Source organism: Thalassophryne amazonica, chromosome 4 (genome assembly GCF_902500255.1).
Source record: "Thalassophryne amazonica chromosome 4, fThaAma1.1, whole genome shotgun sequence".
NCBI lineage: Eukaryota > Metazoa > Chordata > Actinopteri > Batrachoidiformes > Batrachoididae > Thalassophryne > Thalassophryne amazonica.
The window spans coordinates 96,529,433-96,554,397 of NC_047106.1; the positions used below are offsets into that span (position 1 = coordinate 96,529,433).

Sequence of the window (24,965 nt, forward strand, 5' to 3'; positions counted from 1 at the left end):
AAAGAGAGAGCGCGAACGACTGACCTGCTGTTTCTGTTGTGTTTCTGGATTTCTGAGTTGAGGTTCGATTCCCTGTTCTGATGACACACAGGTGCTGTGGGCTGCGTGATCATGTTTTCAGCTGATTCACTCTGGATTCACGCACTCAGTTTTTGGTTGTGTACAGAAGCGCAGTGTTCCACAGACTTGCATGCAGTAACGCTGTGCTGCGCAGACCTGCTTAAAACTATGTTCAGTGCTCTACGCCGAAGAAAATTAAACATGTTTAATTTCTTCCGCCCTACACGCGTAGCCCTCAACATACTGCTGCGTAGGGAGCAAAAACACAACGTAGAGCTGCTAAAAGTGGGTGTAGAGCTGCTCAACTCAGTGTAGACGATATGCTGCAATGAGCAGCTCTACGAATACGCCAAAGTGAAAGGGGCTTTAGGGGGAAGTTAGCGTGCACGCTAACGTCCGCGTATTGTATTCTAAATCAGTTCAGAAGTGTTATTAGGTTTCAAAACAAGCATTTTCAGGTTTAGAATTGTTTATTTTTCGTTAGCTTTTACGTAATATATGAGAAAGGTGTTATTTCTAGCCAAAAATGAAGCGAGGTTAGCAGCTAATGAAACAAGGAAATGACGTCACCACACTAACGTCAGTTAAATGTTTTGTAAATCCTTCCAGAGGTGTTATCATGTTACAAACATGGCATTTTCAGTTTTAGAAGTGTTTATTTCTCCCTAGCTTTTACATAATATATGAGAAAGGTGTTATTTCTGGCCAAAAAAACGAAGCAAAGTTAGCACCTAGTGACACCAGGAAGCGATGTCACCACGCTCACGTGCTAAGGTCTGCAAGATCATGCCATAAAATTAGGCACAGAATGTGACATTTTAACATCTTAAAATACCTCTTAAAATAGGTTAAGGTTTTTCCAAGTGCCAATTTTACATTCTGGCACATTTGCAGCAGTGGGTGCCAAGGAGCTGCTGCAGCTCGCTCCCCACCAACAGTGAATGTCCTCTGGCCGAGCCGTCTGCTGGCAGAGTGCCTGGAAAGCTAATGGATGGAGCCCATCCTCTCTGGCCCACAGAGTTTTATCTTAGACTAACAAGCAGATGCTGTCATTGCTGATCCACTCGCAGCACCTCCCTCATCAATCTCCACTCCACTCCTCTCTATCCATCTGCTTCACCCCACCTCTCACTCCCTCCCTCCTATTTTCCCCCTCTCCTTGTCCACACACGCCTCCTGCGGCCAGTCTCCTTCTCCAATTCTGCCTCATCTGAACCAGCAGGCATCCCTCTTTACTCTGGCACGGACTCTTCCCTTCATCAGAGTGACAAACAAGGTGGAGAGCAAATGCAATGTAAACACACACACACACACACACACACATACTCGTACTCTCTCTCTCTCTCTCTCTCTCTCTCTCTCTCAATTCAATTTCAATGGAGCTTTATTGACATGGGAAACATATGTTTACATTGTCAAAGCAAGTGATACATAGAGCAAAAAATAAAAATAAAAGTTAAGAACATGTACATACACTTAACAATATTCTACAGTAAATTAATGTGTAAACAGGAGATGCAGGATTGAAAAAAATAGCAAAAATTGTGCTTTCATTGTAATAGTATACTATCCTATAAAATGTGTTACATTATACATAGATAAAGTGACACAGCAGTTTAATCTCCTGTTTTGGGTTTACAGTGGTCTCTCTCTCTCTCTCTCTCTCTCTCTCTCTCTCTCTCTCTCTCTCTCTCTGTCTCTCTCTCTCTCTCTCTAAGATTAAGTGTATGTTTGCTGCCATCTGGTGGCCTCAAAAAGAAACATCAAAACTAAAGGCATCAAAGGAGATCGGTTATGTGGTGCACAATAAAAACAACACATTTATGCAAAACATGGAATAGAAAGGAGCACATGACTGCAGAATTCTTGCTGCACATTTATGCAAATGATATGGAAAGTAGGAAGGTCAAGTTATGAATACACCAAAGCATGGTTAAGGGATAAAGAATACAAAACAGGGAATAGTGGATAAATGTTGGGAATGCACATGTTTTAGAAAAAATATTATAAGTTGCCATACCAAAACACTGGTTATTTATTTTAAATGTAGCCAGACATCCACTCTGGATCAAAATGAAAGGATGAAGAGCAGTCAACAGTCAAAGGAAGAAAAGGAGTCAAAGGGGTTTAATATTTACCTTTGTCTTCAAGAACAGGAACATCGCAGTTTCTTTAGGGCAGAAAAGAAATCCTGTATTATTGTATGTAACAATGGTGAGGAAGTAAAAGACAACATACAATACTGGTGCTGGATCACCATAAGCTGCCTGAACAGTTTCATGTTTCACTCAAGAACTCCCCAGAATACTTTACATAGGACAATAAATAAAAAATATGACAATACAACCCCTAGCAATAATTATGGAATCACTGGCCTCGGAGGATGTTCATTCAGTTGTTTAATTTTGTAGGAAAAAAGCAGATCACAGACATGACACAAAACTAAAGTCATTTCAAATGGCAACTTTCTGGCTTTAAGAAACACTGTAAGAAATCAGGAAAAAAAAAAATTGTGGCAGTCAGTAACGGTTACTTTTTTAGACCAAGCAGTGGGAAAAAAATATGGACTCACTCAATTCTGGGGAATAAATTATGGAATCACCCTGTAAAGTTTCATCCCCAAAACTAACACCTGCATCAAATCAGATCTGCTCGTTAGTCTGCATCTAAAAAGGAGTGATCACACCTTGGAGAGCTGTTGCACCAAGTGGACTGACATGAATCATGGCTCCAACACGAGAGATGTCAATTGAAACAAAGGAGAGGATTATCAAACTCTTAAAAGAGGGTAAATCATCATGCAATGTTGCAAAAGATGTTGGTTGTTCACAGTCAGCTGTGTCTAAACTCTGGACCAAATACAAACAACATGGGAAGGTTGTTAAAGGCAAACATAGTGGTAGACCAAGGAAGACATCAAAGAGTCAAGACAGAAAACTTAAAGCAATATGTCTCAAAAATCGAAAATGCACAGCAAAACAAATGAGGAACGAATGGGAGGAAACTGGAGTCAACGTCTGTGACCGAACTGTAAGAAACCGCCTAAAGGAAATGGGATTTATATACAGAAAAGCTAAACGAAAGCCATCATTAACACCTAAACAGAAAAAAAAACAAGGTTACAATGGGCTAAGGAAAAGCAATCATGGACTGTGGATGACTGGATGAAAGTCATATTCAGTGATGAATCTCAAATCTGCATTGGGCAAGGTGATGATGCTGGAACTTTTGTTTGGTGCCGTTCCAATGAGATTTATAAAGATGACTGCCTGAAGAGAACATGTAAATTTCCACAGTCATTGATGATATGGGGTTGCATGTCAGGTAAAGGCACTGGGGAGATGGCTGTCATTACATCATCAATAAATGCACACGTTTACATTGATATTTTGGACACTTTTCTTATCCCATCAATTGAAAGGATGTTTGGGATGATGAAATCATTTTTCAAGATGATAATGCATCTTGCCATAGAGCAAAAACTGTGAAAACATTCCTTGTAAAAAGACACATAGGGTCAATGTCATGGCCTGCAAATAGTCCGGATCTTAATCCAATTGAAAATCTTTGGAAGTTGAAGAAAATGGTCCATGACAAGGCTCCAACCTGCAAAGCTGATCTGGCAACAGCAATCAGAGAAAGTTGGAGCCAGATTGATGAAGAGTACTGTTTGTCACTCATTAAGTCCATGCCTCAGAGACTGCAAGCTGTTATAAAAGCCAGAGTTGGTGCAACAAAATACTAGTGATGTGTTGGAGCGTTCTTTTGCTTTTCATGATTCCATAATTTTTTCCTCAGAATTGAGTGATTCCATATTTTTTTCCCTCTGCTTGGTCTAAAAAAGTAACCGTTACTGACTGCCACAATTTTTTTTCCTGATTTCTTATAGTGTTTCTTAAAGCCAGAAAGTTGCCATTTGAAATGACTTTAGTTTTGTGTCATGTCTGTGATCTGCTTGTTTTCTACAAAATTAAACAACTGAATGAACATCCTCCGAGGCCGGTGATTCCATAATTTTTGCCAGGGGTTGTAAATGATGAGGATCAAAGTTCAAGTTCATTATTTTATACATTTACTCACTGCATTGGTGAATTTATTTACTTTTATTATACAGTAGTGTTCAGAATAATAGTAGTGCTATGTGACTAAAAAGATTAATCCAGGTTTTGGGTATATTTCTTATTGTTACATGGGAAACAAGGTACCAGTAGATTCAGTAGATTCTCACAAATCCAACAAGACCAAGCATTCATGATATGCACACTCTTAAGGCTATGAAATTGGGCTAGAAGTAAAAAAAAGAAGTGGAAAAAGGGGGTGTTCACAATAATAGTAGTGTGGCATTCAGTCAGTGAGTTTGTCAATTTTGTGGAACAAACAGGTGTGAATCAGATGTCCGATATTTAAGGATGAAGCCAGCACCTGTTGAACATGCTTTTCTCTTTGAAAGCCTGAGGAAAATGGGACGTTTAAGACACTGTTCAGAAGAACAGCGTAGTTTGATTAAAAAGTTGATTGGAGAGGGGAAAACTTATACGCAGGTGCAAAAAATTATAGGCTGTTCATCTAAAATGATCTCCAATGCTTTAAAATGGACAAAAAAACCAGACGCGTGGAAGAAAACGGAAAACAACCATCAAAATGGATAGAAGAATAACCAGAATGGCAAGGCTCACCCATTGATCAGCTTCAGGATGATCAAAGACAGTCTGGAGTTACCTGTAAGTGCTATGACAGTTAGAAGACACCTGTGTGAAGCTAATTTATTTGCAAGAATCCCCCGCAAAGTCCCTCTGTTAAATAAAAGACACGTGCAGAAGAGGTTACAATTTGCCAAAGAACACATCAACTGGCCTAAAGAGAAATGGAGGAATATTTTGTGGACTGATGAGAGTAAAATTGTTCTTTTTGAGTCCAAGGGCCGCAGACAGTTTGTGAGACGACCCCCAAACTCTGAATTCAAGCCACAGTTCACAGTGAAGACAGTGAAGCATGGTGGTGCAAGCATCATGATATGGGCATGTTTCTCCTACTATGGTGTTGAGCCTATATATCGCATACCAGGTATCATGGATCAGTTTGGATATGTCAAAATACTTGAAGAGGTCATGTTGCCTTATGCTGAAGAGGACATGCCCTTGAAATGGGTGTTTCAACAAGACAATGACCCCAAGCACACTAATAAACGGGCAAAATCTTGGTTCCAAACCAACAAAATTAATGCCTCGCAGATGTGAAGAAATCATGAAAAACTGTGGTTATACAACTAAATACTAGTTTAGTGATTCACAGGATTGCTAAAAAAGCAGTTTGAACATTTTGAGTTTGTAGCGTCAACAGCAGATGCTACTATTATTGTAAACACCCCCTTTTCTACTTTTTTTTACTAATAGCCCAATTTCATAGCCTTAAGAGTGTGCATATCATGAATGCTTGGTCTTGTTGGATTTGTGAGACTCTACCTTGTTTCCCATGTAACAATAAAATATACTCAAAACATGGATTAATCTTTTTAGTCACATAGCACTACTATTATTCTGAACACTCCTGTGTGTGTGTGTGTGTGTGTATATATATATATATATATATATATATATAATTCAATTACAAAAAGTGATTAAGGCAAATTCTGTGCCTCGAATGTTCGTTTAACGTTGTAGTACATATGTCAGGCCTGTGTGGCGCTGTAACGTCCACAGAAAAACAACAGAAGAAGACTAGAGCATGCACTCAGGCCGTGTAAAAGCTAATAATTTAGCTCTTAAAGCTTCCACTTTCCAATTCGAAACAGAGTAAAATAAAGCCTTTTAAGAGAAAGAGGGTCCACACTGATCATTTGAAATAGTCTTACTGCGCATTTAACCCTCTGGGGTCCGAGGGCATTTTTTGGACAGTTCACTTGACTGGCATAAAGGTTTTATTATTGCTGTTAAAAGCTCACCCTGCATCCCACAATCAACTTGTACGTCTCTTTTTTCAGGACAACCTGTACTTTCAGAATATATATGCTACAGTGGTGTTTTATAAGTGTAATAAAAGTTTACAATCAGAAATAAGAAAAGAAAAAATAAAGCGGAAATAACTTTCACACACATTTATTCAAAACACAGCAAACTATAATAAACAACTATTTTGACACTTTATAAAGGTAGTTTGGGTTCTTGTAGAACAGAATGTACAAAATACAGTGGGGCCAACAAGTATTTAGTCAGTCCCTGATTGTGCAAGTTATCTTACTTAGAAAGATGAGAGAGGTCTGTAATTTTCATCATAGGTAAAACTTCAACTATGAGAGGCAAAATTAGAAAAAAAACATCCAGGAAATCACATTGTAGGATTTTTTTTTTAAATTTATTTGTACATTGTAGTGGAAAATAAGTATTTGGTCACCCACAAACAAGCAAGATTTCTGGCTCTCACAGACCTGTAACTACTTCTTTAAGAAGTTTTTCTGTCCTCCACCTGTTACCTGTATTAATGGCATCTGTTGGAACTCGTTATCTGTATAAAAGACATCTATCCACAGCCTCAAACAGTCAGACTCCAAACTCCCAACCATGGCCAAGACCAAAGCGCTGTCGAAGGACACCAGGAAGAACATTGTAGACCTGCACCAGGTTGGGAAGAGTGAATCTACAATCGGCAAGCAGGTTGGTGTGACTAAATCAACTGTGGGAGCAATTGTAAGAAAATGGAAGACATACAAGACCATTGATAATCTCCCTCGATCTGGGGGTCCATGTAAGATGTCATCGCGTGGGTTCAAAATGATCATGAGAACAGTGATCAAAAATCTCAGAACTACATGGAGGGACCTGATGAATGACCTGCAGAGAGCCGGGACCAAAGTAATAAAGGCTACACACTACGCAGAGGGGGACTCAAATCCTGCAGTGCCAGGTGTGTCCCCTTGCTTAAGCCAGTACATGTCCAGACCCTTATGAAGTTTGCCACAGAGCATATGGATGATCCAGAAGAGGTTTGGGAGAATGCCATGTGGTCAGATGAAACCAAAATAGAAGGTTTTAGTAAAAACTCAACTCATCGTGTTTGGAGGAAGAAGAATGCTGAGTTGCATCCCAAGAACACCATATCTACTGTGAAGCATGAGGGTGGAAACATCATGCTTTGGGGCTGTTTTTCTGCAAAGGGGACAGGACGACTGATCTGTGTTAAGGAAAGAATGAACGTGGCCATGTTTCATGAGATTTTAAGCCAAAACCTCCTTCCATCAATGAGAGCATTGAAGATGCAATGTGGCGGGGTCTTCCAGCATGACAATGATCCCAAACACACCACTTGGGCAACGAAGGAGTGGCTCTGTAAAAAGCATTTCAAGGTCCTGGAGTGGCCTAGCCAGTCTCCAGACCTCAACCCCATAGAAAATTTGCGGAGGGAGTTGAAAGTCCGTGTTGCCCAGCGACAGCCCCAAAACATCACTGTTCTAGAGGAGATCTGCATGGAGGAATGGGCCAAAATACCAACTACAGTGTGTGCAAACCTGGTGAAGACTTACAGGAAACATTTGACCTCTGTCATTGCCAACAAAGATTATCTTACAAAGTATTGAGCTGAAATTTTGTTATTGACCAAATACTTATTTTCCACCACAATAAATTCTTTAAAAATCCTATAATGTGATTTCCTGGATTTTTTTCTAATTTTGTCTCTCATAGTTGAAGTGTACCTATGATGAAAATTACAGCCCTCTCTCATCTTTCTAAGTAGGAGAACTTGCACAATCAGGGATTGACTAAATACTTGTTGGCCCCACTGTAAATGTTCTAACAATAAATACAAATGCACATTTTGAACAATATATACAAAATGGTCTATGTGTTTTGTTTGTCTTTATGCCACATCTCAAAGCAATTTCTGTCTGCTATTACACAAAGGCTTACAACACAAACTTTTTTTCTTTCCTGGAGTTTGATTCCCTGTTGGAATGTGTTCCTGCACTGTAAACAACCTCTTTTCACAGTTTAACACCCCCCTATTCATTCAAATGCGTAAACAGCACTTTACGAGTGAGAGCGAGAGAGGCTTATTCAACAATATTCCCTGGCCAAGTAGTGAATCATTTCTCCCAGTGACACTCTTTGGTCGACCACGTGAGGTTGTATGAGGCCTTCTTACGCCAATCACCTTCATTCATATGTGCAACACTGCGCTTTTATGCATGGAGCCAGCAGTCAGAGGGCTATTCAAACAGCATTCACATGCCAAAGAGTAACACATTGCTTTTACAAATGACCTTGGTCTACCATGTGAGACTGCTCAGCCCTACAATTGTATATTGGAAAACTATGTGACGGTGAACCAATTCCAATTGGACACTCACATTGCGCACGTCATCACACAGCTTCTATGAGGAGTACAAAGATGGTGGATGGCTAGCTCGAAAGTCTGCAGAGTTAACTTTTCCTAACTTTTCCTTAACTTTTTGATGTCCTACAGTAGGGCCTTCAGGACGTCTGGCCAGCTTTACTTAGATGTTCCGAGGTCAAGATATAAATGCTGGGGTGATCTTGCTTTCGCGGTAGCCGGCCCCAGACTGTGGAACGAGCTACCTCTTGAGTTACGTACTATTCCTGACCTAGCACTTTTTAAATCTAAGTTAAAGACTTATTTATTTAAACTGGCTTTTAACACTTAGTGGGGAGGTGACATGCTCCATTTTTATGTTCTGTTTTAAAATTTTATTCTTCTTATTATTATTATTTTTGTGAATTTGTGTTTTTAATGTTAAGCACTTTGGACACCAGTCGGTGCTGTAAAGCGCTTTATAAATGAATGTTGATTGATGTCGGACTTCCGGTCTGATGGGTGACACAATGGCAGCATAAAAAGAAAGCTCCCGACAGCTAATTCAGGAAAATACCCGAAAACAAACTCGAATCACCCGTTTTTGTGATCAGTTGATAGTGGGTTACAAAAGTGAGACAGAATGTCAAAAAAGAACAAGAGGACTAACCAGCAGTTAACGGAACGAAGTGCAGAGGAAGAGGTGCAACAGCAAGCTACTAGCAAAAGCGACATCGAGAGCGACACACTGCTAAATGCTAATATGAAAGACGGGGAAGGAAAGTCTGACTTAATCCTAAAAGAGCTCCGCGATTTTAGGAGGGAAAACAAAGAACAACTAGAAGCAATGAGAGAAGACATGAGCGAAATTGGCAGGAGAATGGATGAAGCAGAGGAACGAATAATGACTGTGGAATCGCGCGTACAGATCTCCGAAGAGATGCTAATGGAGCTAGCAAAACTGCAATCTCAAATCGAAGCTCAACTCCTGGACTTACAAGGTCGCTCCAGACGCGATAACCTCCGAATATACGGAGTGAATGAGGGGGCCGAGGAAAGGGCTCCATCTGTGATTAATTTTGTTGAAAATCTTCCTGTAAATGGCTTGAGCTTTCCCACGTCTATTGCACTTGGTATTGAGAGAGCGCATTGCGCCACCGGAGCTAAGCCTCCAGCCGGAGCACCGCCTCAGTCCTTTGTGGTCAAGTTTGCAAGTTACCAGAGGAAAGAGGAGATTTTACATCGGGCGTGGCAGACAAAAGGCTTTGATTTTCAAGGCAAGAAGATCTACATGGACAACGACTATGCCCCAGAAGTTCAACGTAAGCGCAAGGAGTACAAAGCAGCAAAAGCAGTACTCTGTGAGAAGAACATTCGATTCCAAACGCCTTTCCCGGCCAAGCTGAGAGTGCATTACAGCGGAGGTACAGTGACCTACAACTCTGCGCAAGAGGCAACAGAGGACATGATCAAGAGAGGGATGACGGTCGACGTGGTCAAAACCCCCGTTTCAATGATGGAGAAACTTAAGCAAATGTAGCAGACGGTGAATGAGAGAAAGGGACAGAAAGGAGTCGGGACTCAGACGCCAGGATTTAAGTAGAAACTCCAGGAATTTCGACTCCAGAATGGCAATGCTTGAATCATTTGCTTCCAGAAATTCAGAAACTGCAGTAAAATGTTATAATCTTGTTAACTGATGTTAGGACCTCAGAGAGCTATCCTTATTTGTTGAGTACTTTTTGGTTACGGGAACTACAATACTTTCTGGTCTGACCAATACTGATGGATGAGAAACACCACAGACCCACGTTACAGCCACCAGGCTAAAGAGGGCGCTCCAGCGCAAGAAGACGAAGCAACCCTTTCCTCCTCCATGGCCAACATTGAGGCCCTTTTTTGGAAGTCACAGTGTTACTTTTATTTTTCTACTATTTGTTCTACTGTTACTAGTTCTTTGTTTCGAGGGATACAGGTTTTGCTTAAAGGAAATATTAAAACACATAATTATGCAAGATATTAAGTCTGTTAGGGTAGTTACATATAATGTTAATGGGTTGGGAAATCCTGTTAAAAGGAGTAAGATTATGACAAAGTTAAAAAGGGAGGGAATTGAGCTGGCTCTGCTCCAGGAAACACATTTACCTACATCTGAACATGAAAAATTAAAGAAATGGAGATTTAAACAATTTTCATCATCTTGTTCCCAAAGGTCAAAGAGAGGTGTTGTAACATTGATCTCAAATAGACTCAATTTTGAGTGTATTCAGGAAAAAAGAGACTCTGAGGGAAGGTATATTTTGGTTAAAGGTTATTTACAGAGTATTTTGATAATTATAAATGTTTATGCCCCTCCAGGTTCTGAATGGAAATTTTACAAACACATCTTTGAGTTAATTTCCATAGAAGCAGAAGGAATTCTAATTCTGGGAGGTGATCTGAATGTCCGGCTCAATCCACTGATTGATTCATCAAACCCACAGGCACAGGGAGCAAGTAAAATAACTAAAAGCATTAAAGCGACGATGAAAGAATTTGGGCTCCTGGATGTTTGGCGAAAACTCAACCTGATGCAAAGAGATTATACATTTTTCTCACACCCTCATAATCTTTATTCTAGATTAGATTATTTTTTCATATTTCAAAATAATATTCATAGGGTGACAAATTGTAAAATAGGAGTTATGGACTTATCAGATCATGTCCCAGTTTATTTGGACATAATTATAAGCGATGAAAAAAGAGATACATCCTGGAGATTAAATATAAGTATTTTACAGCCTATGAGGGAGCAAATTAGAAAAGACAGAGAATTACCTAATTGAAAATGATAATAAGGAAGTCACGCCCATAATTGTGTGGGATGCATTAAAAGCGGTTATTAGGGGCAAAATTATTGGTTACAGTTCAAACTTAAAAAAGAAAAGGAATCACGGTCTAACAACTCTCCAAGCCCAATTAAAGACTTTAGAAAATGCCCACAAATTGAACTCAAATAGGAACTTGAAAACAGAAATAGATAAAACAAAGAATGAAATAAATGAGATTCTTGCCAGTGAAATAAAGAAGAGTATGACCTTTGTAAAGCAACGTTATTATGAAGCGGGAGGAAAATCTGCAAAGTTACTGGCTTTCAAATTAAGAAAACAACAACCGGAAAATACAATTAATAAAATAAAGGACCCCCAGTCAAATATTATGGTCTCAAAATTAGAAGATATCCAACAGGCATTTTTGACATTTTACAGTCAGTTATACTCCCAACCAAGAGTGAATGATAGCCTTATGACTGCATTTTTGGATACCGTTAATTTACCAATAGTAAGTGAGGACCAAAACAATCACCTAGTCTCTGAAATTACTGAAAAAGAAGTCAAAAAAGCAATATCTGATTGTAAAACAAACAAACAACCAGGACTGGATGGGTTTCCATCCGAGTGGTATAAGGAGATGAAGGACCTTATTGTCCCTATACTGACAGCCTCATTTAATCATGAACTAAAATATAGATCAATACCTCCATCTTGGAATGAGGCATCCATATCTTTGATTCATAAAGAGGGAAAAGATAAAACTGACTGTGCTAGTTATCGGCCCATAAGTGTACTTAACCAAGATTATAAAATATTTACACACATCATTTCCAAGAGACTAGAAAATATCTTACCCGAAATAATAAGTTTAGACCAGACTGGCTTCATTAAAAATAGACAGACGCAAGATAATATTCGCCGAACATTACACATTATTGATTATGTAGTTAAAACCCAGGATAAAATGTTGTTGTTGAGCCTTGACGCTGAAAAGGCATTTGACCGCGTTAACTGGAAATTTCTGTATAAAGTTTTAGAAAAATTTCAATTCCACCAATCATTCGTAAGAATGATACAGTCACTGTATAACTGTCCAAAGGCAAGAATCAAAGTAAATGGAGCCCTTTCTAAGTCTTTTAAACTAGAAAGGGGAAACAAGCAGGGATGCCCAAGTAGTCCATTGTGCTTTGCCATCTTTATTGAAGCGTTGAGTCGAGGTGTTACCCAAAATACTAATATTACTGGGGTGAGCATGAGTGGTCAAGAACATAAGATTTCATTATTTGCAGACGATGTGCTGATATATTTGACACACCCTGACTCATCTCTTCCCAGTCTCCTTTCCTACTTGGATACGTTTGGCTCAGGGTCTGGGTATAAATTAATAATAATAATAATAATAATACATTGTATTTATATTGCACTTTACATTTGTAAACAAATCTCAAAGTGCCACAGAGGTTAAACAAAAGCATAAAACAACAATCAACAACAATAAAATAAAACAAGATCAATTAAAATCAATTAAAATTAGCAACTATAATTCATAAGCTTTCTGAAATAAAAACGTTTTAAGATTTGATTTAAAAGAGTCCACTGACTGTGGCACCCTCAGGTGGATGGGCAGGGCATTCCATAGTCATGGTGCTGCTGCCTGAAAGGCTCTGTCCCCCATTGTATGGAACTGGGTTTTGGGGACCTGAAGGAGGTGACTGTTGTTTGAGCGGAGGCGTCTCATGGGCTCATGGGGGGACAGAAGTTCTTTGAGGTACACTGGTGCACCGCCGTAGACACACTGATAGGTCAGGAGGCAGACCTTATATTCCACCCTGAACCTAACAGGAAGCCAATGAAGTTTGTTAAGGATGGGAGTAATGTGTTGAGTTTTGGGCACCCCCATCAGGACCCTGGCAGCACAGTTTTGAATGGACTGGAGACGTTGTAAATTTCTGCCAGAGATCCCGATGAGGAGTGCATTACAATAGTCCAGCCTGGAGGAGACAAAGGCATGGACCAGCCTCTCAGCATCAGATAACGACAGGGAGGGGCGGAGTTTGGAGATGTTCCTGAGATGAAAGAATGCTGTCTTACAGATATGCTGGATATGGATGTCAAATGAAAGGTTGGGGTCAAAACAGACTCCCAAGTTTGTAACAGATGTTGATAATGGAATGTTGTGGCCAGAAAATGAAAATACTTTGAGGGGGGATGATTTCAGTTGATGTGGGGTGCCAATAAGAATGGCTTCAGTTTTTGTGCTGTTTAGCTGGAGAAAACTGTCATTCATCCACGCCCTTGTCTCCTCCAGGCAGGCAGTGAGGGTGTGAATGGAAGATGAGGAAGTGGGGTCCAACCTGACATAGAGCTGAGTATTATCAGCATAGCAGTGGAAGGATATTCCATGCCTGCTGATGTATCTGTTTAAATATCTCCAAAACACAGATACTTAGATTTAATTATCAACCTTCCCAATCACTGACTTCTAAAATTCAATCAGACTGGCATTTGGAGTATATAGGGTATTTGGGGGTGAATATTTCCAAAGACTTATCAAAACTGTACGACTTAAACCTGAATACTCTTTGCCAGAAGATCAAAAGTGATATAAAAAGATGGGGTTTACTACCAATTTTTAATTTTGATTCTAGAGTGGATACAGTTAAAATGAACATTTTACCCAGGATCTTGTATTTATTTCAAACACTCCCAATTCCAGTTAGTGACATGCAATTGAATAAATGGGATAAATTAATTTCTAGGTTCATTTGGCAGGGGAAGAGGCCAAGAATGAGGCTGAAGACTCTTCAATTGGCTAAGGAAAAGGGAGGCCTTGCCATGCCATGTTTTAAGGATTACTATATAGCAGCACAATTTAAAACCCTGGTGTGTTGGTGCAATATTGATTATGAGGCCAAATGGAAAGAAATAGAAGCTAGAATTTCTGAAGATGGTCCAATTCAAGCCAGTTTAAGAGACATAAGACTTATTAAAAGCCAGATTCAACAAGGAAATCAATGGATTAAATTGCCATTAAAATTATGGTTAAATTTTATTAAAAGAAACACATTTTTTGATCAGGTGAGAATACTACACTGGGCTTCCAGTGACCCACATTTCGCACCAAATGGAATGGATAAGACGTACGGATCGTGGACAAGGAAGGGCCTAACTTCATACTGTACCTATTTTTCCAAGGAAACTTTGAGGGACTTCCAATCACTAAAAAGACAATTCCAGCTCAATAACAAGGATTTTTACAGATTTTTACAAATCCGCCATTATATCACAAGCTTCATACCAAAGAATAGCAATGTATTTAAGATGCCAATATTGAGGATTTTTATTAAGGCCTACCAGGGTGATTCTGGTCTAAAATTAATTTCAAGATTATACAAGGATTTCCAGGATATTAAAAATGTAAATACAGAATATATTAAACAAAAGTGCGAAATGGAAACAAATACCAAAATGACAACCGAACTTTGGTTGAAATACACTGCATTCCAATGGAGAAATTCCAATTCAGTCTCGAGATACTTTAGTTGGAAATGCCTTAGTAGATACTTTATTACACTGGTACAAAGCTCACACTACTCAGGTCTTTCCATTTGTTGGAGGAAATGTGGGGCACAGGTAGCGAATCATTTACATTTCTTTTGGTCATGTCCCCTAATACAACATTTTTGGTTGAATAGTCAATCTGAAGTGTGCATAATGTTAAATGTACCATCACCCTTAAACTGGGACGAGATGCTATTTGGCCTTTTGCAGTCTGTGGACATAAATAAAGAGACAAAGTGTCTATTTGGAATTTTAAGTTTGGCAGCTCAGAAATTGATTACCAAAAACTGGCTAAAAACAAACTCTCCAACCCTGAATGATTGGCACAACATTGTCTATTCTATATACATAATGGAAAAAAATCACTATGTCTAACAGACTTCAAAATGACAAATTTGAAAAAAATATGGGTAAAATGGAAAGCATATGTGAGGATAAGAAAGCCAGAATTTGTATGATTCGTTAATATTTGTATATGGAATACTGTTATGGTCAAAACTGTACACCCTCTGTTAACATTCGTGTTTTGTGTTGACATGCAAAAGAAAATTCTTTAAAAATAAAATTAAAAATTAAAAATGTAAAAAGAAACATACGAAGATGCTGAAATTGTGTCATGGGGGGGGGGGGGGGGCAGCTATTCATTTGTTCTCTGAGGGGGGAGCTCACTCCCACACTTTGAATACCCCTGAATTATATTATGTACTTACATTGAACTAGTGGTGCAGCTTAGCTAAAATTTCCATAAAAATTGTTCATTTTGTGATAAAAGCATGGAATCTGGCCCACATATTCTAAATTAACTAATGTTTATTTTCAGATATGGAGCCATCCTGGAGCTGACCTCTAATGAGCTACAGGAGTCAAAGAATTACACAGGGGTCAAAATTTAAAAATGCTCCAATCATGTTGAAAATTATGCCACATTATTTGTCTGATCATAATGATTCCAAAAAGGTATAGTTTGGCCTGTCTATGAATGAATTCCATGGAGTTATGAGGTAAAAACAGCAAAAATGGTGACAAAGGTCAGTTTCAGTTTGTACAGGGGTCAAAAAGTTAAAGTTGATCCAATTCTGGTAAAAAATTATGCAAATTATTGATTGGGTTAATAGCATTTTAAAAAAGAATAGTTTGCATCATCTGCCATGCTTAGTTATCATGTTATGGGGTAACATATGTCATACGTCATAGAATCCAATGAACGTCGACCTTGTTTGACCTTTACTTTGGAAACCAAGCATTCAGCACAGTCAAAACTATTCTATTTATTAATCTTTTTATTTCGATCGCCAGCAAGTGGACATTTCCATGTCCAAGTTAATTACTCACGGATGGATGGCGAGTCCTCGTGCATGGAACACATATGAGATTGCCGGCTGCAAATCCTCTGCTCTTTCACTTTCTTAAGTTCTTTCACGATTCTCTCTCTCCAGATCAGAAATTTCAGTTAAATATATCATATAGCAGATGAACACACTGATATTTGAGAAGTGAAATGAAGTTTTTTACATTTGCAGAAAGTGAGCAATAATTAAACAAAATTAGGCAGGTACATAAATTTGGACACACTTGTCATTTTATTGATTTGAATACATTTAGCACTAATTATTGAAACACAAAATTGGTTTGGTAAGCTCACTGATCCTTGACCTCCTTACACAGGTGAATCCAATCATGAGAAACGGTATTTAAGGTGGCCAATTGCAAATGTTTCTCCTCTTTGCATTTCTTCTAGTGAGTGGCAACATGGGAGCCTCTAAACAACTCTCAAATGACCTGAATACAAAGATTGTTCAAAATCATGGTTTAAGGGAAGAATACAAAAAGCTATCTCAGAGATTTCAGCTGTCAGTTTCTACTGTGAGGAACATAGTGAGGAAATGGAAGCCCACAGGCACAGTACTAGTTAAGGCCCGAAGTGACAGACCAAGAAAAATCTCAGATAAGCTGAAGCGAAGGACTGTGAGAACAGTCATAGTCAACCCACAGACCTGCTCCAAGCACCTACAACAAGAGCTTGCATAGTGTCTCTGTGCATTGTTCAACGATACAGCGCGCTTTGAGATGCTTTACGATGCTGTAATGCAGAGGAAGCCTTTTCTGCATACACGCCACAAACAGAGTCGCTTGAGGTATGCTGAAGCACATTTGGACAAGCCAGCTTCATTTTGGAATAAGGTGCTGTGGACTGATGAAACTAAAATTAAGTTATTTGGACATAAGGGGTGGTATGCATGGCTGAACACAGAATTCCAAGAAAAACACTTGCTACCTACAGTAAAATTTGGAGGTGGTTCCATCATGCTGTGGGGCTGTGTGGCCAGTGCAGGTACTGGGAATCTTGTTAAAGTTGAGGGGCACATGGATTTCAGTCAATATCAGCAGATTCTTGAGAACAATGTTCATGACAAAGTTGAAGTTACACCGGGGCTGGATCTTTCAACAAGACAACCCTAAACCCTAAAAAAATCTACTAAGGCATTCATGCAAAGGAACAAGTACAACATTCTGGAATGGCCATCTCAGTCCCCAGACTTGAATATTATTGAAAATCTGTGCTGGGATTTTAAGTGGGCTGTCCGTGCTCGGAAACCAATGGCACTTTTCTACCTCACAAAAAGCACTACTCAGCTCGACTCTCCTTAGTTTTTTTACTTTTCCACTAGGGTTAATACCTGGTACCGGGTGCGTTTTTTTAGTACCTGCTCAGGAGCGGTTCCAAGCAAGCCGAGCCGATACTAAAATGTGACGTCAACAGGCTGCAGGTCACTAATTGGTCAGAGAATGTCGTCACTGGACGAGTCATGAGCGCGCCATCCGAGACGAGAATCAAACACGCCATTTTTAAATAGTCACAGCGGCGTTACAGCAACCGTCCTTTTCTTTCATTTCACAGCAGGTTTTTTTTTTTACTCACACAAAACCACACCATGGTCTGTGGAGAGCTGCAGATGTTTCTGTGTTTGGTGGTGGAGAAGAGAATACAGGGAGGTGGATGAAGCGACCCAAAGTGAGAAAATCTCCCAGGTCTTTGGCTGCTCACAGGTACCGGACATTACAGCAATGCAGAGAACAGCTGAAAAAGCTTAAAAGTGATTACAGAACCCCAACGACCAGAGTAGGTTGGACCGTAAGGGCTGGAAACGGTTCCACTGCAGGAACGCTGTTTACGGACACCGACCGGCGAGCAACAGGAGGCAGGATGACCACGACTCAGCTTTATAGTGTTTCTGTGACTTTGTCTGTAGTCTGCTTGAAAGCACTGTTTAACGTTACTTATCCCATTGGTGGGAAGCACACTAACATACGAAGATTTTGAATCTAAACTTGTGTTAAAGTAACATCGTTGTCTCATGTACGCGGACACAATGAGCTAGCTGATTGCTAACTAGCGAGCTAGCTAACTCCGTGCTCCACTTTAAAGTATTAACTTCTGACAGAAAAACACCTCAAGTCAGCATGACAACAAACGTGTACATTTGACTCATTTAGTGCCATTACTGTGATGTGTTTTGTTTTGTTTTTGTTTTTTTTTACTTGTTGCTATTTTGTGTTTTTGTTGAAGAATCCAGTTCCATAAGCGAGGAGGGTTCAACCACCAGCTTCAACATCTGTATCAATGTCCAGCACCACACAGCAAAATGTCATCACTGGTAAAAATAACGTGTCTCACATCACGTAACTTTCCCAAATACGATTCTATATATATATATGTATAGACACACACACACACACACACTTTGTAGATTTGTTGGAGGATAATTTTGAAAGAAAATAATTTTTATGCAAAGTAACCAAGATAACTGAAACTCTGGGGAATAATCATACAGAGACTGAAGGGTTTTTTTTTTTGTAGGATTTTATTACAATTCTTCTGGGGGGGGGGGGGGGTGTCACTGTTTGTTTGTTTTTTTTAACTTGCTTTCCATTTTCTACCTTCATTATTGTCCAGGCAAGAGAAAAAGGAGCCTGTTCCAGCAAGTGAATCAGGCATATCTTAGCGTGCTGGGCGACATTGTGCATGCGATGCATGACCGAGGCGTGTGACCTGCGCCCCCACCCCAGACTACAGGCACATGAAACTTTTGTATAGTTTGTGTTGCTTTTTTTTTGCAGTAAACAATATGACTCGTGACTGTATCATAATTTGTCATTTTAGGCTGAGTCAACAGTAAAAAACATTTTGTCATTGATGATTTGGTGCAATTAAGGTTCATTTCTAAGAAGTTTTAATTTGGGTTTTGTCACTCTAGAAGACACTGCACATTACACCTGGCTGAATCTTTACACAGATGCTGGAATAACCATGTCTAAACTGAGATTATACCAAATGGTATTTAAGATAAACAAAAAGGTTTAGTCACTTCAGTAATAGCACCATTACATCAAGGAATTTTGAACAACCAGTTTTACTGTCTGCTTACTTCAATTTACATTTATGACCTCATTAAATGTAAAACTTATTTTACTACTGGATTATCAAATCAAATCAATTTTATTTATATAGTGCCAAATCACAACAAACAGTTGCCCCAAGGCACTTTATATTGTAAGGCAAAGCCATACAATAATTACAGAAAAAGACCAACAGTCAAAACGACCCCCTGTGAGCAAGCACTTGGCGACAGTGGGAAGGAAAAACTCCCTTTTAACAGGAAGAAACCTCCAGCAGAACCAGGCTCAGGGAGGGGCAGTCTTCTGCTGGGACTGGTTGGGGCTGAGGGAGAGAACCAGAAAAAAGACATGCTGTGGAGGGGAGCAGAGATCAATTACTAATGATTAAATGCAGAGTGGTGCATACAGAGCAAAAATAGAAACTCTCAGTGCATCATGGGAACCCCCCAGCAGTCTAAGTCTATAGCAGCATAACTAAGGGATGGTTCAGGGTCACCTGATCCAGCCCTAACTATAAGCTTTAGCAAAAAGGAAAGTTTTAAGCCTAATCTTAAAGGTAGAGAGGGTGTCTGTCTCCCTGATCCGAATTGGGAGCTGGTTCCAGAGGAGAGGAGCCTGAACGCTGAAGGCTCTGCCTCCCATTCTACTCTTACAAACCCTAGGAACTACAAGTAAGCCTGCAGTCTGAGAGCGAAGCGCTCTATTGGGTGATATGGTACTATGAGGTCCCTAAGATAAAATGGGACCTGATTATTCAAAACCTTATAAGTAAGAAGAAGAATTTTAAATTCTATTCTAGAATTAACAGGAAGCCAATGAAGAGAGGCCAATATGGGTGAGATATGCTCTCTCCTTCTAGTCCCTGTCAGGCTTTTCAGGGAACGTTTAGGACAACCTGATAATAATTACAATAGTCCAGCCTAGAGGAAATAAATGCATGAATTAGTTTTTCAGTATCACTCTGAGACAAGACCTTTCTAATTTTAGAGATATTGCGCAAATGCAAAAAAAAAGCAGTCCTACATATTTGTTTAATATGCGCATTGAATGACATATCCTGATCAAAAATAACTCCAAGATTTCTCACAGTATTACTAGAGGTCAGGGTAATGCCATCCAGAGTAAGGATCTGGTTAGACACCATGTTTCTAAGATTTGTGGGGCCAAGTACAATAACTTCAGTTTTATCTGAGTTTAAAAGCAGGAAATTAGAGGTCATCCATGTCTTTATGTCTGTAAGACAATCCTGCAGTTTAGCTAATTGGTGTGTCCTCTGGCTTCATGGATAGATAAAGCTGGGTATCATCTGCGTAACAATGAAAATTTAAGCAATGCTGTCTAATAATACTGCCTAAGGGAAGCATGTATAAAGTGAATAAAATTGGTCCTAGCACAGAACCTTGTGGAACTCCATAATTAACCTTAGTCTGTGAAGAAGATTCCCCATTTACATGAATAAATTGTAATCTATTAGATAAATATGATTCAAACCACCGCAGCGCAGTGCCTTTAATACTTATGGCATGCTCTAATCTCTGTGATCTAACAGAACAAGCACAGAGATGAGTCCACTGTCTGAGGCCATAAGAAGATCATTTGTAACCTTCATTAATGCTGTTTGTGTACTATGATGAATTCTAAACCCTGACTGAAACTCTTCAAATAGACCATTCCTCTGCAGATGATCAGTTAGCTGTTTTACAACTACCCTTTCAAGAATTTTTGAGAGAAAAGGAAGGTTGGAGATTGGCCTATAAATAGCTAAGATAGCTGGGTCAAGTGATGGCTTTTTAAGTAATGGTTTAATTACTGCCACCTTAAAAGCCTGTGGTACATAGCCAACTAATAAAGATAGATTGATCATGTTTAAGATCGAAGCATTAATTAATGGTAGGGCTTCCTTGAGCAGCCTGGTAGGAATGGGGTCTAATAGACATGTTGATGGTTTGGAGGAAGTAACTAATGAAAATAACTCATACAGAACAATCGGAGAGAAAGAGTCTAACCAAATACCGGCATCACTGAAAGCAGCCAAAGAGAACGATATGTCTTTGGGATGGTTATGAGTAATTTTTCTCTAATAGTTAAAATTTTATTAGCAAAGAAAGTCATGAAGTCATTACTAGTTAAAGGAATATTCGGCTCAATAGAGCTCTGACTCTTTGTCAGCCTGACTACAGTGCTGAAAAGAAACCTGGGGTTGTTCTTATTTTCTTCAATTAGTGATGAGTAGTAAGATGTCCTAGCTTTACGGAGGGCTTTTTTTATAGAGCAACAGACTCTTTTTCCAGGATAAGTGAAGATCTTCTAAATTAGTGAGACGCCATTTCCTCTCCAACTTACGGGTTATCTGCTTTAAGCTGCGAGTTTGTGAGTTGTACCATGGAGTCAGGCACTTCTGATTTAAGGCTCTCTTTTTCAGAGGAGCTACAGCATCCAAAGTTATCCTCAATGAGGATATAAAACTATTGACGAGATAATCTCACTCACAGAGTTTAGGTAGCTACTCTGCACTGTGTTGGTATATGGCATTAGAGAACATAAAGAAGGAATCATATCCTTAAACCTAGTTACAGTGCTTTCTGAAAGACTTCTACTGTAATGAAACTTATTCCCCACTGCTGGGTAGTCCATTAAAGTAAATGTTATTAAGAAATGATCAGACAGAAGGGGGTTTTCAGGGAATACTGTTAAGTCTTCAATTTCCATACCATAAGTCAGAACAAGATCTAAGGTATGATTAAAGTGGTGGGTGGACTCATTTACATTTTGAGCAAAGCCAATCGAGTCTAACAATAGATTAAATGCAGTATTGAGGCTGTCATTCTCACCATCTGTGTGGATGTTAAAATCGCCCACTATAATTATCTTATCTGAGCTAAGCACTAAGTCAGACAAAAGGTCCGAAAATTCACAGAGAAACTCACAGTAACGACCAGGTGGATGATAGATAACAACAAATAAAACTGGTTTTTGGGACTTCCAATTTGGATGGACAAGACTAAGAGTCAAGCTTTCAAATGAATTAAAGCTCTGTCTGGGTTTTTGATTAATTAATAAGCTGGAGTGGAAGATTGCTGCTAATCCTCCCCCTCGGCCCGTGCTACAAGCGTTCTGGCAGTTAGTGTGACTCGGGGGTGTTGACTCATTTAAACTAACATATTCATCCTGCTGTAACCAGGTTTCTGTAAGGCAGAATAAATCAATATACTGATCAATTATTATATCATTTACTAACAGGGACTTAGAACAGAGCGATCTAATGTTTAACAGACCACATTTAACTGTTTTAGTCTGTGGTGCAGTTGAAGGTGCTATATTATTTTTTCTTTTTGAATTTTTATGCTTAAATAGATTTTTGCTGGGTATTGGTGGTCTGGGAGCAGGCACCGTCTCTACGGGGATGGGGTAATGAGGGGATGGCAGGGGGAGAGAAGCTGCAGAGAGGTGTGTAAGACTACAACTCTGCTTCCTGGTCCCAACCCTGGATAGTCATGGTTTGGAGGATTTAAGAAAATTGGCCAGATTTCTAGAAATGAGAGCTGCTCCATCCAAAGTGGGATGGATGCCGTCTCTCCTAACAAGACCAGGTTTTCCCCAGAAGCTTTGCCAATTATCTATGAAGCCCACCTCATTTTTTGGACACCACTCAGACAGCCAGCAATTCAGGGAGAACATGCGACTAAACATGTCACTCCCGGTCCGATTGGGGAGGGGCCCAGAGAAAACTACAGAGTCTGACATTGTTTTTGCAGTTACACACCGATTCAATGTTAATTTTAGTGACCTCTGATTGGCGTAACCGGGTGTCATTACTGCCGACGTGAATTACAATCTTACCAAATTTACGCTTAGCCTTAGCCAGCAGTTTCAAATTTCCTTCAACGTCGCCTGCTCTGGCCCCCGGAAGACAACTGACTATGGTTGCTGGTGTCGCTAACTTCACATTTCTCAAAACAGAGTCGCCAATAACCAGAGTTTGTTCCTCGGCGGGTGTGTCGCCGAGTGGGGAAAAAGGCTTAGAGATGTGAACGGGTTGGCGGTGTACACGGGGCTTCTGTTTAGGACTACGCTTCCTCCTCACAGTCACCCAGTCGGCCTGCTTTCCCGGCTGCTAGGGATCTGCTGGAGGGGAACTAACGGCGGCTAAGCTGCCTTGGTCCGCACCGACTACAGGGGCCTGGTTAGCTGTAGGATTTTCCACGGTGCGGAGCTGAGTCTCCAATTCGCCCAGCCTGGCCTCCAAAGCTACGAATAAGCTACACTTATTACAAGTACCATTACTGCTAAAGGAGGCCGAGGAATAACTAAACATTTCACACCCAGAGCAGAAAAGTGCGGGAGAGACAGGAGAAGCCGCCATGCTAAACCGGCTAAGAGCTAGCAGCTGCGCTAAGCTACCGGATTCCTAAAAACACGCAAAGTGAATAATGTGTAAATAATTTATAGGTGATTCAGCAGAGGGAGTGCTTTAGTTAAGGCACGTGAAGATTACACTGTGAAACAAATCATTATCTAGTTAACTAGATCAATCTAACTGCGCAGATTAAACAGCTAACAGACACAGCAAAACACCGCTGTGCTCCGGAACAGGAAGTGATACAATACAGCAGTGAGAGCCAACCACCAGTAGAGAATATGCTTAAATAGCTTTACAAACGGTTCGCGATTAAATCAGTAAACCTTGGTAACTTGTACAAAATTCACAGTGAAACATAACCGGTGTATAACATGTAGGCAAATGATGACAAAGGTGCCCCATTCCATTGGCATGAACCTTTGCAGCAGTGACTCTGAGAAAACCATCTGAAACACACACAGCATACATATTTTAGGCCGTGGTCACAACCCGCCATACTTGCACGTGCATGCAGTCTACTTGCAAAAATGTGGGCTAAATTTGGAGAGCCGTACGTCGTAAGTACTGCCTCAGTACGAATTTAGGAGCATGCAGACACACGCAGATACGCCGTAGAGGTTTTAGTGCATGCAGAACTGCGTCAGGGTGCGGATTCACCAGCAGTGCAGATGACGCACGGTGTGAGTACTGCCTCTGTACGGATTCAAAGCAGTACATTTTCATTCAATTACTATTGAATTAACCAAATCTGTACGTAGGCAGTACGGATTTGGAGGGCAACAGACTTGCATGCACAATGCAGCTTCTCACTTGAACTTGGACTTTATTTCCAAACGTCAGCAACACACACTCCACAGCTTCAGTTTGATAACTAGCTTTAACTTTTCGAGGCAAAGTAAACACTCGTACGAGGTCTATTAGAAAAGTATCCGACCTTATTATTTTTTTCAAAAACCATATGGATTTGAATCACGTGTGATTGCGTCAGACAAGCTTGAACCCTCATGCGCATGCGTGAGTTTTTCCACGCCTGTCGGTTGCATCATTCGCCTGTGAGCAGGCTTTGAATGAGGAGTGGTCCACCCCCTCGGCGGATTTTCATTGTTAGGAAATGGCGGAATGATTTGGGCTTTTTTTCCATCAGAATTTTTTCAGAAACTGTTAGAGACTGGCAACTGGAAACCATTAGAAAAATTTATCTGGCTTTCAGTGAAAATTTTACCGGCTTCACAGAGAATAAGGACTGTTACTACAGCTTTAAGGACGGCTTTAAGGACGCTCGGCGCACCGCGCTCCATGCCGCCATCGAGAGCCACAAACCACCGGATCATTTCTAAACGGATGGCTCTGTGGACCCGGGACCGTCGTGTGCCATTTCTCTGGTTATCACAAGAGCTGGACATCAATGATTTTCTGGCAGATTTCACTTTTAACAAGAGATTTTGTCATGGAAAGCCGAGCGGAGGCTT

General features: G+C 40.0%; 1 protein-coding gene across 3 annotated transcripts in view; it reads right to left on the reverse strand.

Annotated features, from left to right (window-relative positions):
* si:dkeyp-97b10.3 (NACHT, LRR and PYD domains-containing protein 1b allele 3) overlaps nt 1-24,965 on the reverse strand; it is a 136,507-nt gene that overhangs the window by 82,966 nt on the left and 28,576 nt on the right. For all 3 annotated transcript variants that reach the window (XM_034168290.1, XM_034168289.1, XM_034168288.1), the window contains exon 2: nt 2,199-2,230. In XM_034168290.1, coding sequence (XP_034024181.1) covers nt 2,199-2,230 — 32 coding nt within the window. The remainder of the gene's footprint in view (nt 1-2,198; nt 2,231-24,965) is intronic.